The sequence below is a fragment of the Rhodnius prolixus genome, unplaced genomic scaffold (assembly GCF_049639745.1).
Source record: "Rhodnius prolixus isolate KJV_2025 unplaced genomic scaffold, Rpr scaffold_23, whole genome shotgun sequence".
NCBI classification, from domain to species: Eukaryota; Metazoa; Arthropoda; class Insecta; order Hemiptera; family Reduviidae; genus Rhodnius; species Rhodnius prolixus.
In genome coordinates this window covers 129,178-142,812 of record NW_027411627.1, presented here as the reverse complement: position 1 = coordinate 142,812, position 13,635 = coordinate 129,178, and the positions used below count along the sequence as shown (strand labels likewise).

Sequence of the window (13,635 nt, the reverse complement as noted above, 5' to 3'; positions counted from 1 at the left end):
GGTAAAGGTAGAAGTCCGGCCAGACATAGACAGTTTTATTATAATAATACTAAAATAGAATTGGTAAATCGGTTTACATATCTTGGTATACCATTTTTTAAATCTGCTTTGTACAATCAAACTTCTCAGGCGTTTATTTGTAAGTGTAACGCAGTAACCAGTGTAGTAATGCAAATATTATGTAGAGGTAAATGCAAATCGTGGGATTCCCAGGTGTATCTGTTTGACTCTCTGGTGAGAAATACATTGATATATTGTTCACCGGTATGGGCACTCAGGCATTTAGAGGACTTGGAAAGGGTGCAATTAAATTTTTATAAAAGACTATTCCAAATTCCTCGTAACACACCAGGTTATCTTGTTCGTTTGGAGACTGGACGGTTAAAGATTCATTATGCTATAGTTAAATCTGCTCTTAATCTGTTGTTAAAAATTGTAAACCTTAATACTCAGAACTATTCTAAATTGTGTCTTTCTCAGTTAGTTTTATTTAACGATAAATCTAATAATAAACTAAAGTATAATTGGTATTCGCAACTGTCAAATTTATTGCTGAATGTACTCGTAAATCTAGAAAATGTAAACGATTTGGTATCCTTTATAAAAGATAAGTCCCATGTTCGCACGCTGTTAGAGAAGTATAAAGAAAGTTTAATTTCCATGGACTATGACAAAATGATAAATTCTAGTTTTCTTACTTTTACTAAAAACTCTTATCTTAATAAACAAATAATACAACCATATCTTAATAACAAATTATCATTTCATATTATTAAATTATTCTTTCAATTCAGAATGTCAGGACCTTATGTACTGAAGTTTACTGTCAAAAATATTATATATACAATAGATTCAAATAAATTTTGTATGGTTTGTAATGGAGGTCAGCGTGAAAATATCGCTCATTTGTTTTTAGAATGTCCTGCATATAGCATTTATAGGCAAAGTTTAAACCTTGATAACAACAATTTAGCGAGAGAAATGGAAATATTAGCGAATGATTATTCTCAATCAAACATTCACAACGTGTACAAATATGTTAAAAATATACTAATGTTACGGTCATTTCTGTTGAATGAGTAAAGTTTGAATTTAGTTGTATGTTAGATTCTTATTATTTTGTTTGTATTTTTTGTACCAAGTTGTATTCATTGTTGTTAAGGATAAAACCAACTCCTTTTGTTACAGGTTTATAACCTATAAAACAAATAAAATAAAATAATAATAATAATAATTACATCATTGATTTTATCCGTCATAGCGTCGTAGCACGCCTGTTCATGGTATTCCGGACCAGTTTTGGATTTTCAGCCATCATCAGGTGTTGGTTTGGTTACATGTAACCTCCCTCACTCGGTCAGATAGTGTAATGCAAAGCGGAAGCAAAAGTGAAGTCGCAATCCCTGAACCCAAATTGTTTGTACAGGCAATTTCTTGTAATTTTCAATTAGCTCTGTAAAGATGTCTTCAATAATTATACTTCTTCCTTTGAAAGGGACCATGTTCGAAAAAAAAAAAATTTTATGATTTAGCACTTCCGTTTTGACTGATTTTATTCAAAAGGTTAGCGCTCAGGAGTGTTGGCTCAACACCACTGGGCAGAGACAGGCGAAGGAGTTCATTAGAGGCTATTCGCCGAGGCTGACTGCAGAATTAACCCGTCAAGGCCGCGTAGCGCTATAAGGATAATTGTAGGCTTATTAACTGGCCACTGCAGGCTCAGAAAACACATGCATCGCATGGACCTGGCAGATGATAGCCTTCTGTAGGTTCTGTGCAGGAAGAAGAGGAAACGGCTCTGCACGTGTTGTGTCAGTGTGAGGGGCTTGTCTGGGCTAAGGATGTTACTTCTCGGGGAGAGAAAAACCAAGGCCCGAGCAGCTTTACCCAGGAGTCACTCTCCAGCATTAAGAGTCTGATTAAACGGACGGGGTGTCTGGAGGGCAAGCTCTAAAGTCGGGGAGCCACAATAGATCCAAAGGGGTCGCAATGGCGTAGGCCTTGAGGCCGCCCTAATCTATTCTATCCAAAAGGTTATTGTCGAGATCGATATTTCTAACACTTTCTAAATATTCTGCTCAATTCTAAGTACGTGCTCGCATGTAGGTTTTTTTTTTTCAAATCCATTTTTAAAAAGGGTTCAAAGAATATCTCCTATGAAAACCAGATATAGACAATTCGAACCAGTCGCAACACCCAGTAGAGAGGAAGTAGAGAGTGAGAGATAAGATATTCTGGCACCGGATGTACGCATATTCGAAAAAATATGTAACAATATGCTATCCATCAAAAAGCCAATGCCACTTGAATAATCTAAAAAAAAATATGCCTTAGTACATGTACTCGTATATATAAATATATCTTCTATAAAAAGGAAGTTGGTTGGTTGGAACCAATCTGGTCTGATCCAATTTTCTACTAAATCCATCCTGTACACCTGATTTACTATATTGATTGTACTCGTATGCAATGCTACAGAGAATAAGTTGAGCCGCTTGTGGGGATATTTTGTTTGAAATATTATCATTCTCTCCAATAAATAGGGAAATTTTATTATCGTATTGAAGTGGGTATGAGTGGAGTAAGGCGGACAGCTAATGCTGTCACCCGGAAGTACTCCCTTTTTTTTTTGGACGGAAGGAAGGAGAAAATTTATTGCTACGTTTAGCTTCCTTTTGAAGAGCTACTTCTGCATAATGTACGGTTCTATCGCCCTTGGGCGATATTAGGGTAGATTAAAAATCAATATAATTCAAAAGTACCAAGACGATTACGTAAACTGCAGTAAGGAAAGGCGTGTGAGGTTGGCACTACTGTTTTCTTCTTCCTCCCTGGCCCTGGGCTTGCTCACCCCTATACCACACTCACTGGAGGAAAGCATGTCCCAATTAGAACCACTTCCGTGCCACTTTGGACACGATCTGAGGTGGACAATAGAGGGAAGGTTATCCAAGAGTCTTCTTCTCATTGGCCCATCCGGTCAGTTAACCGGCTCTCTCTCTCTGTCAATAAGCCGGGGAAGAGAACCATGGTTCTCCGCATGATGCCAAGGACAGGGCATAGAACTGGGACTTACCCCTTCCACCTCTCTAGTTGGGCTTCCTAGACTTCTTAATTGGATCGACTCTTGACCCCCACAGACGCCAACTATTGCTGTACGCTCTGTCGTATTTCCGGGGGCTCAGACATCAAAGTGGCATCCTTCGCAGACAAAAAGCCAGTGCTAACATTCACACGACTCCTCCTCTCACAGCAGCTGAACCAAAGTTCAAAAGCAACATTAGGTGTCTCAGCAGGGCTGGATTTAGATGAAAAGAGGCCCCTAGGCTATTCCACTTATGAGGCCCTCCTACAAACGGAACAGACCCAATGAGCCGAACGCGTTGATCTTAGCCAATACATTTTTATTATTGTTTATTAGTCATTTGCGTAGAATTTCTCCTTATTTTCGGTTCAGGCCCCTCTTGATCTTGAGGCCCTAGGCTGAAGCCTAGTTAGCCTATAGGAACATCCGGGCCTGGGTGTCTGTATAGTCCATTTTTAACAGTTGCACTCCGGTGGATTGATTTAACTTAGAATTTAAATTAGAAATTAGGTAGATTTACACGATAACAGCAATTCCCCCACAGCGAGCGGTAAAAATAAATAAGAATTCAGAAAGACGATACCCACTTCCGTTTAATTAGCCCAAAAATTTAAATTTCTCTTTTTCCTTACAGCGGAAGTTAGTATTGCGATCATGTTACCATTTTGGGTGTGGAGTTCACACCGGAAACTGCAACTCTAGAACAAAATCAGATCAGCCGACTGCAAGTGCCACTTTACTGATTCTCGATCGACTCCCAACAGTTCCCTTTAAAGTTAGTGAGCCCATTGCGCGCTAATTAAAGATCTGGAAGTGCCTTCAAAGTGCCACCAAGTGTAATGAGGCGGCCTCATTAAAAATCAAAAAGTAAAAATTAATATTAACGAGAAATAAATGTGTAAGGCGAAATTTGAAGAACAAATCCGATAGCGGAAGTGGCCACTTAGCGGGATAATTTTTCTGAGTTTTTACTTCCTTTTCCTAACCTAATTTTTCACAGGAAATTAGGACAAGTCGTGTGGGTTTCTCGCCAGTTCTGGTTTTTGAGTTGCCAATCTTTGAGAAACCAATTTAAGAAAAGCTTTGAAAGGTTATAATAAGATATGTTAATTAAATTTTACAGGGGCGATTACCCGGGCCCAGCTGTTCTGATCCGAGGCAAGTTACCTGAGTAGGAAAGGCAGGACGGCCAAGAGAGAGGCGGAGGCTAAGATGGGCCGTAGAAGAAGACATTGTGACGACGTGGCCCCTCCGCCCGCCGCAGCTAAGTTCATGTAAGTACAGGCTATTTCAGATTTATTGCGCTTCAATTGGCCGCCGGGGTAAGAGGATTGCAGGCTCCCCGGGGGAAATAACTGCAACCTCCTCCAAGCTCTAATATCTTCTTATCGAACTCCATTAGTCCTTTACCTGCTTCCCCATTCTTCATTCCCCTCCTGATAAAGTGGCTCACTTTACTTCTTCCGCCTCCACTTCAATAAGAGAAAGGGTATCGTAATCGGGCAGATTTTCTATTATTGAGTTTGCGCACAGAACATATCCGTTTTGAGAGCCCCCTCCTTCCTGAAACTGGAAAAGTAGATTTTTTTTAAAAAAATAGTCCTGTATGTACATGTGTCCACACGTAACTCGAAAACGAGAAAACCCAGAAAGTGGAAATTTGATTGGGAAACCACAGAAAATCGCTAAACCGGAAATACTGAATCGATTTTCTAGTTTTTTTCCCCCCCAATTTTCTGGAAAAGTGGTCCCTTTTATTTAAAACATTTTTCCCAGGAAATTCTATCAAGGGGCATTTCCGGAAAAGAGGGCGGATAAATTACTCATCAATTATTGCCATTTTTCTGCAATGTACAGATACTTATCTCTTGGATACTGCAAGGGTAAGGGTGGAGGTTGAATTTGTTGCTAAAGTTGCAGGAAACTTGCTGTACCATTTTTGGTGACGAGTCGGGGCCGGATGTCCTGTAAATCCTGTAAAGTAAAGTAAAAGTAAAGTAATTCCCTCTTACCACCACAGGGCAGAGACAGGCGAAGGAGTTCATTAAGGGCTATACGCCGAGGCTAACTGCAGATTTAATCTTATAGCCGTGTGGGGCTATAAGGATAATTGTAAGGCCTATTAACCGGCCACTGTAGGCTCAGAAAACCATATGCATCGCATGGGCCCGGAAGGTGATAGCCTTTGTAGGTTCGGTCAGGAGGAGGAGGCGGAAACGGCACTGCACGTGTTGGGGTCAGTGTGAGGGGCTCGTCTGGGGCTAAGGATGTTACTTCTCTGGGGGAGGAAAAACCAAGGCCTGGTGAGCTTTACCCAAGAGTCGCTTTCCAGAATTAAGAGTCTGATTAAAAGGACAGCTCTGGAGGGTGAGCTCTAGAGTAAGGGGAGCCACAATAGATCCAAAGGGGTCGCAGTGGCGTAGGCCTTAAGGGCCGCCCTATTAGAATCTTATCTTATCTTAAAGTAATTACCTATTTTTTCTGGCGGGCTTAACGTCCAACTACCAATTAGGTGTCGTGGACGGAGGCGACTAGCAAACACACTTTACTATTAAATTTCTTTTATTAGCCATTAAATAAAATCCAAGGCCTAAGACCGGAAATCGAACCCAGCACCGCCAATACATATTAGCTTCGCAGGTCTTGCCTATAACTGCTCGGCTACTGTGGCGCCCCTCTGTAAATTCTGTTCTGTGTTGCCAATATCTTAAATATTTCTTAAATGTTCCGAGTTTTGTAAACAATTTGGGCCTTCGAATCTTGAGAACGAAGAAGCAGGAAGTCGTGCGGGTCTTGAATCCAGATTTTTTTTGTGAACAGGAAATCTCACAATTCGTCAATTTATTTAGCGCCCGGTGAAAATTGTATTAAATTATTTTTTGATTTATTGAAAGTGAACTCTTTCCACCCCCCCTCTAAATCTGCGTAATAAAATTATTACGTCATAAAATATTTTATTCTGTAGCAGCGGCCAGGGAAAGCGGAAGTCCCAAGCGTGGATAAATGCAATAAAATGGTTGGACCTTTTATTTCCTTAAAAGTATTTATGAATCTTTGGGCCGGACAAAGAGTGGGGGCCGATCCACTTAGAGCGACAGAGACAGAAAGGAGTTTGTACGCCGCTCTACTTGGGTATAAAGACAGAAACTCCAATTTCTGTCCATTTATGGTGGGAGCCGGGTTGGGGGCTTCCACGGAGAGGAAGAAGAAGGCTGGCCTCCAGGAAGTGTTATTTAAAAAAAGAAAAAAGGGAGAGAGATGTATCCAGACAAGACGGAGTACTCCTTCCGGCCGAGAGAGCAATGTCGCTCTCGCTACGCCATCCCCATCCACAGAGCTTTTTATATTTCATGAGAAAGTGCTGCGGTTCAACCCTAGAATTTAATTCTTATCGTGACTTTTGCAAGTCGTTCAACTGTGAATAATTTACAAAAATCTGGTTTAAAACAATATCTAGAAATTAGATTTAAGGGTGGAGCCTAATGTTGGTCCAGGAAGTGACTCAAAAAGAAAAGGAAAAATTGGACAAATTGGGTTTTTACACGCGGACTTCCTGTTAGCTGTGCCAATACGGAAGTTATTGCCATATATTTTATGCTTAAAAAAAAAAAAAAAAAAGGACAGCGTCTTAAAAAACAGTACTGTCCTGCCAAAAGCAGTACGAATGGTCACCGTAACTATACCTCTATCTAGTAACCGCGCTTTTAACAGTTTCAGATCCACATGTGTGACAATTACTAGGGAATCGTAGCTTCCTGTATTGGAGACACCCCATTTCAGTGGAGTGGGATTACCGGTAGTTGGTTTTGTCCGGACGTTTGTAGTCGGTTTCTTGCGCTGGGATCTCAAATTGGAATTTCCTGCGTCCACTCTACAGTCCAACTTGTAGAAGAAACCAATCCGAACACCTGCTGACTACGGATTGGGTTGGGAGTGAGCAGTTAGGGTTGACAACTCTCTCAGACGCCACCCTGTAACGTTCCTCACAGCACTGTGGGGGGGGGGGGATAATCGTCCCTGAAAGTGAAGGACTTTGGTCACACCCCCGCAATCGCGAGCACCCTTCTCCCTTACATGTTCTAGAAGAACTGTCCCCCCAAAATGTGGGACATTCTAAGGAGCGTATACTTCCCGTCAACCCTCATACCCATTCCTGGAAGGCAGATCCCATATTTGTTTTTTAAAATCTGTAGTTGGAAGAGAGTTGATAAGTTAGAATCCGGAGAATAGTCGTGTGAATGTTCACCAGCAGACTTTTCCCCCCCATCCAAACAGATCGACTGGAAGGGAACATGGAAGAGAAAGACTGTTAAGCTTAAATGGGTCACCACTGTCAGCGAGAGAGGAATAATGCGAGAGCTAATTGCAGCGCCAATGATTGTCGCGCAGAAAACAATGTGACATCCGACTGATGGTGCTCTCGGCCAGGAAGGAAGTTGCATGTAAGAGTGTATAGCTCACAAAGTAAGTAAAACTAGCTCTAAACAACTTATCTACCTAATACGAGATTCTTCGTCACCAGCAAATATTGTGAGCAATATTAGAAACTACTTCCGGGGTTTCCACAGTTATGAAGAATAATGGTCGACCTAGGGCGAAGCCTATTTCCTAGGCTTACTTCCGGTTGTAGAATTTTTCCTTAAATTCAAAACTTTAGCAATACATATTTACCCTCCTTAAGAGTCTTAGACAAGAGATAGGGACCATACAATACATAAAAATGGCCCTTTTGGGGGAAAATCCACCCACTTCCGGAACATTTCCGGCAAAATTTTCTCTAGTAAATGTTAATTTTTATGAATGAATGAATGACGTATATTTACAAAATATATGAAAATTACAAGAACAGAAAAGTACGAGTAAATATAAGTTCGAAAGCGGATGATGTGGTGAACTATAAGAACAATAATCTGCTTTAATTTTTATGTTTTATAGTTACTATGCGATGTTGGCAATTATCTTGTTCGAGAAAATCACGAGATACTGAAAAATCTGTTCGGTAAAGTGCCATTTCCGGTCAATAGATTATCTGTAAATTGGAAACGGAAAAGACGTGTGAGTGTTCAGACCAGGTTTATTTTTTTTTAAGTTATAACTTCCAACTTTCATTTTCAGTTTTTCATGGATCGTGGAAAAAGCGTTTAATTTGTTGTAAAAATTTATTCAATTCAAATTTACGTTAAATGGAAATTATATAAAAAAAAACAATAATTGAAGAGAAACGTGAAAAATCCAAGCAACAAGATCACACTACTCTGTGTTCATCCTCAGCTGGTCAACCTTAAAAACCTTAGGATTTAACCATAAATCACAGCCTCCTTAATAAAGAAGATTAGCTATTGGTTCTTTGGAATGGCCATTGGAGGTAAAGACAATATCCTGTCAGAGCGCTGGAACAACCCCCCCGCCCACCACCACCGCACTCCAGGAATAGCCGGGATCGTTAAGCTCCCTTGGGCACCCAGGATATTGGGTAATTAAACCATATTTATGATTTACTACTTCTATCCAGGCAGTACCAGTATACCCAAAATATTTTATCAACATAAAATCAATATTTATTAAATATGGAGCATAATTTTCCTTTTTTAGATCAGTACCGTGGAATTTATTGCATTGAGGCTGATTCAGAAACGGAAACAATTAATTAATACTCGTTCAAACCATCTGGCGATCAAATAATACGAACTCGTTTCCGGAGATAGCCTGTACTTACTAAGTAGTTAATCAACGTATTGCGATCGTATAAAATCTTCCAAATTTTAAATATAATGCAATTAAATCTTTAATTATTATAAGAATAAATTATTTAGGAGAATTCATTCATTTTGGAACAGTTCGGTATAGTGGAGGTTGTACTACTTACTTTTTAAAACGTAATTGCAATGTTATATATACTTTTACGTAATGTACAGGTTCTATTAAACAAAACATTTTAATTTTCAGTCACTAACTAAAAGTAAACAAAAGACCAATTGTTTATCAACCCAGTGTTGCCAAGAAATAAAACACTTATTAATACGTTCACTAATATAATACATAACTAGGAGTTTTAAGTTGGTAGCCCTTTTCGATTTAATTGTCAGCTGTTGGCTAGTTCTAGATTGTTCTAGTTATTTAGATTTTTCGTTAATTTAAAACTGTTTGTTCTTTTTTACTGTAAATTATTTATAATTATTTTTTAGTTATTATTATTAGTGTGAATGGTATTCAATTTTATTGCATGCATTGTTCAAGTTGTGTTTATTGTTAGAGTTGGTTCTTCGTAAATATCTTTAGTCTAATTACTCTACAAAGAACTACTTCAACCAAAAACAGGTAAAAGAACTCGATTACAAAAAATATTTAATCGTTAATCTTTTTAGTTAATATTTTCTAATTGTTATTTTGGTTAATTTTAAATCATTTCAAGATAAATTACATTTGAACAGGGTAGTTTTTGGTTATAAAGGCTTGAATATGTCATTGATACCTGTAAAGCTAATATGGGTACTGGGTTCGATTCCCAGTCTTTAGGCCTTGGATTTTATTTAATAGTTAATAAAAGAAATTTACAGTAAAGTATGTTTGCTAGTCGCCTCCGTCCATGACACCTAATTTGGTAGTTGGACGTAAAGCCCGCCTGAAAATAGTAGGCATTACTTTATTTTAAGTCATTGATTAATGAATTGCTGTTTCTAGGGTAATAATTTAATTTTCTGACAAGAGATTTATGGACTGGTCAAATTTTTAGGCAGCCTTTGATGGAAAATTCTCTGTATTTAAATAATGTTAACACTCTTATCGCTATTTACGTAATTGAATTTTCTTCAAATTTACCATTAGATCTAATCTAGATTGTTAGTTGTACATATATTTGAATGTTTAATACGTTGTAAGTCCATAAGTTACACTGAAATGGGCTCATGATCCCCCCTATCCTGAAAGTACCCCTAATTGAATTATCCTGAGGGGAAAAAATTGGAAAAGAAGTTGAAATAACACTTGAGCGCAATAAGTACCCCCAACTTTAAGGAAAATTGGGTAAGTCCTTGACGCACATATCTAACCAATCAGATCATGCCGAATTTGCGATTCAGTTTGTTCAGTGGGAATTCTCGTCTTGATATCCCCTAAATCCAGAAAAAAAGATTTTTTAGGACTAGGATGCGACCAGGCAATAACGGCTCTTTGCTCAGCTGTAGTACTCTATCTTCAACAACTTCTATCTGTTGCTGAAGGTCACTTGTAGGACAAGGATAAGGACGCTTTGCCCTAAAAAGCTATTTTTAGCGTAATGTACGGTTCCTGCAAATAGCACCTCATTAAGGAAGTATGTTGCCCCAAAATTATGGGGGTTCTTTTTTTAAAAAAAGAAAATTGCTTGACCGCACCGTTTGGAGTTTTCATTTTAACATTGAATTTGTTGTTTAATGGGGCTTTGTGGGTGATGGAAAATTCATCCCCATTTTCCTTGATAAAAAGGGGCAATAACCTAGAAGGGCATTAATGTAGTGGGGGAAGGTGATAGGGCGCAGTTTTTTTTGTACCTAATGCCACACTCACATGACTTTTTCTCAAAAACTAGGACTTTTTACTACATTTTTTTGTAGACTACTGGTACCCCTCAATATGCGCCATTCCAGTAAGTTCTTGTCACAAGCGTCAACCATTAAAGTTAAGCACAACTCCTGTAGTTCGGCCCTAAAGATCGACTTACTAACTCGCAGTTACAATAAAACTAGCAATATTCAATATAGACACTAATGTTGAGCTTATAGTCATATGTGAGTAGTGCAGAGGATCTGTCCAAGTCTAAAAAAAATAAAGTAAAAAAGCCGAGTAGGCAAAAAAAAATTGTAGTATAAAAAGTATGACGTCACAGTTATTGTTGTCATCACTACGAGTGTGTGTATTCATTGGAAGAAATATTTGAATGGAAACGATCACTGTGGCCAACATACATACATCCACACTAAATATCCCTGTGGCTGGGATTATGCCACAATAAAAGAGTATATTCTGAGGGTGTGTCTGTCTGTATACAACTGTCCTACAGATATCACACTTGTATAGCTCTAACGCCCGCGCTCTCCTTCATAAAATACACTGCCTTCTATAATTCAGGTCAAATTTTCATTTTGGCCAGATTCTATCCGTGCGTCTGTATACTTATCTGTAAAAATTTAACATCTGCATTTATAAATTAGGATTTTTCTTTCTACGTAGAAAGTGCAGTAATCGTGAAAAATGTTCTATTTTGAGTTTTCTTTCTTTAGAAGTTCATCTTTTCAGTGAGAAAAATTAACAAAAAAAAAAAAAAAATCACAAGTTGCGATAGATTTTTGTGTAGTGGTTTTGAGCGTGGTCTAGTAAGAGGGTAGTTCTCAGTTCAAGTGCCGTGTGTAGCTGACTTTACTGAATAGATTCTGAGTTTTTTATAAAACGTGTAGTTTTATAACCTGCATAATGTTGGGTTACAATTAATTAAATATGATTTAGAAATCGGAGTTTGAACCCTTTTTGCGAGTAGTATCAAGGAGAAGAAGACATGTGAGGGTGGCGTACTCCCGCCGGAAGTAGAGCTCTAGCAGATCTACGAGTGGCACAGCTTTGTTGTCTGTCTCTTCTCTGGCACAGATATCCGCTAATTGCCCTGTCTGTTATCGTTAGACTAATCAAGCAAGCTGTGCAATTATTTCATTGTGATAATCTTCAATTCTATCCCCAATTTTAAGCTGACAATTCCAGGAACCTTTATCTCATTAGCAACTTGTAATTGTCACAATGTCGGACATAATCTCTGATACCACCTCTGGCTGACTTCCTCTGCAGGAATTCTGATATTTCCGCTGACTAGTTTGTTCTTCGTTAAAAAGCATAAATCTGATTTGGATCCGTACTCCCTTACTACCATTCTTAGGATTCTACATGACCCACTTCCGGTGAACTCGCAACATTTACGTGTCATGCTTCTTAGTTACAGGATAGGGACCATCGTGCTTACCAATATGATGTAGTTTGTAATCCTCCCAGGGGAGAAACCTGGAATCAAAGTTCCAGCGATCTTTGTTTATTTATAAAAAATCAGGATGTGCTCTACATACAGACCCATACCACAAACCACTTTGTTGATTGCCGGGGACCTAAACACCGGATATTCCGGGCTAAAACTAGAAAAATTTTAACACGATATAGTTAGGGAAAGTAAAAATGCTTAGTAAATAAATTTTACGTCAGAATTGAAACTATTTAGAGTTTCGACAAAAAATGGAAACATATGTATATTTTGGTTAAAATTTAGGATTAGGATTTGGTAAGCACTGGCCTGGACGAAGATGGGTGTATGATACCCATATAGGGATCGTGCAGGAAGATAATGGCTCTCGCTCTTCCACAGTACAGTCAGAGGACTATCAAATTATCACCGGGTAGTAATAACGTTTAGTTCCAGCAGAGGGACTTGGCTGACAAAGTGTTCTCCACTCTCGTTGTTGTCTTGCTGGCGGCGCGAGGATGTATTGGGGGTCTCCTCTGCAACGCAGGAAGTCCTGTTGGAACTAAGTGGTCTGGAAGCGTCACCTCCCCATACTCAACCCTTCGGGTATTTCCATCTCATATAACCTTGTCATCTCGAGCCGTTCACTCCTCGCCATTTTAGAATACAATTAGGGAAGGCTGCCGATATAGCTCGCAGGTAACACCTCCTCCAGCTCGCCCACACACTGGTCCCGCCAACTTTACACCACACAGCTGTCCCCTCTCCCGCAATATTTACCCAACCACTCCGCAGATCTCTCTTTATAATTCATTGAAATATGGGCCACTCTTCCCACAACACGCACAGTCCTAATTGTATTCCCTCAAATTAGTTATATTTCCCTTGACAAGGGCAGTACCCCGTAGCGGCGACCTAGAAGAGGTTGCCGTGTAAGCGCCGTGAAGACCAAGATGTGGTCTTCTTTGTCCTCAGCAATAAAAACTCCATCTTCCATGACTTAAACATTTTGACCACAATTTGAACATGGTAGATGATGAGCCGTTCCCTCCCCATGCAAAAAAAAAAACAAAGTTTCGAATAAAGCCGCCCAGCCGGAAGTCCATCTTCGCTAAATCGACATTTCACTCAGATTTTCCCGAAAATCGATCCAGCTAATTCCCTTTACACATTGAACACGTGACCAGCCATTTTATCTTAAGTCCAAAGTTACTTTGTAAATTCAAGCATGATTACCTAGATTGCTAGCAGTTACTACGTCGTATTATTCGTAGAAAATTAAAATTAAGCAGGTTATTATTTAGACCAGCGTTTCCCAACCTTCTTTGGCTCGCCTACCAGTTGGTAGTACATCTTGCTAAATTGTACCACTTCGTAAAAATGATTGTATTTCGTGAAGTTTGTTTTTCCGAGTGTGTTATTTTACTATTACTATCTTTATTTGTCTAGAGATACCAATGTATCTGTTACAAAGGAGTTCAAAGTTCATGTTCACTTTATAAACTTTGTAAAGTGTAAGATCTTAGTTTTGAAACTTTTTTTAAATAATTAAAAATTGCCTACATATTTTTCT

General features: G+C 38.9%; 1 protein-coding gene across 5 annotated transcripts in view; it reads right to left on the bottom strand.

The window, feature by feature from the left end:
- The window catches only part of DAT (Sodium-dependent dopamine transporter), a 71,220-nt gene that overhangs the window by 19,667 nt on the left and 37,918 nt on the right, over window positions 1-13,635 (bottom strand). Inside the window, exon 1 of one of the 5 annotated variants that reach the window (XM_074139395.1) lies at window positions 4,496-4,581. The exons of the other annotated variants lie outside the window; for them this stretch is intronic. Within the exon in view, the coding sequence (XP_073995496.1) occupies window positions 4,496-4,514 (19 nt within the window). The 5' untranslated portion in view covers window positions 4,515-4,581. Of the gene's footprint in view, window positions 1-4,495; window positions 4,582-13,635 lie in introns of those variants that run through there. 5 annotated transcript variants of the gene reach the window in all.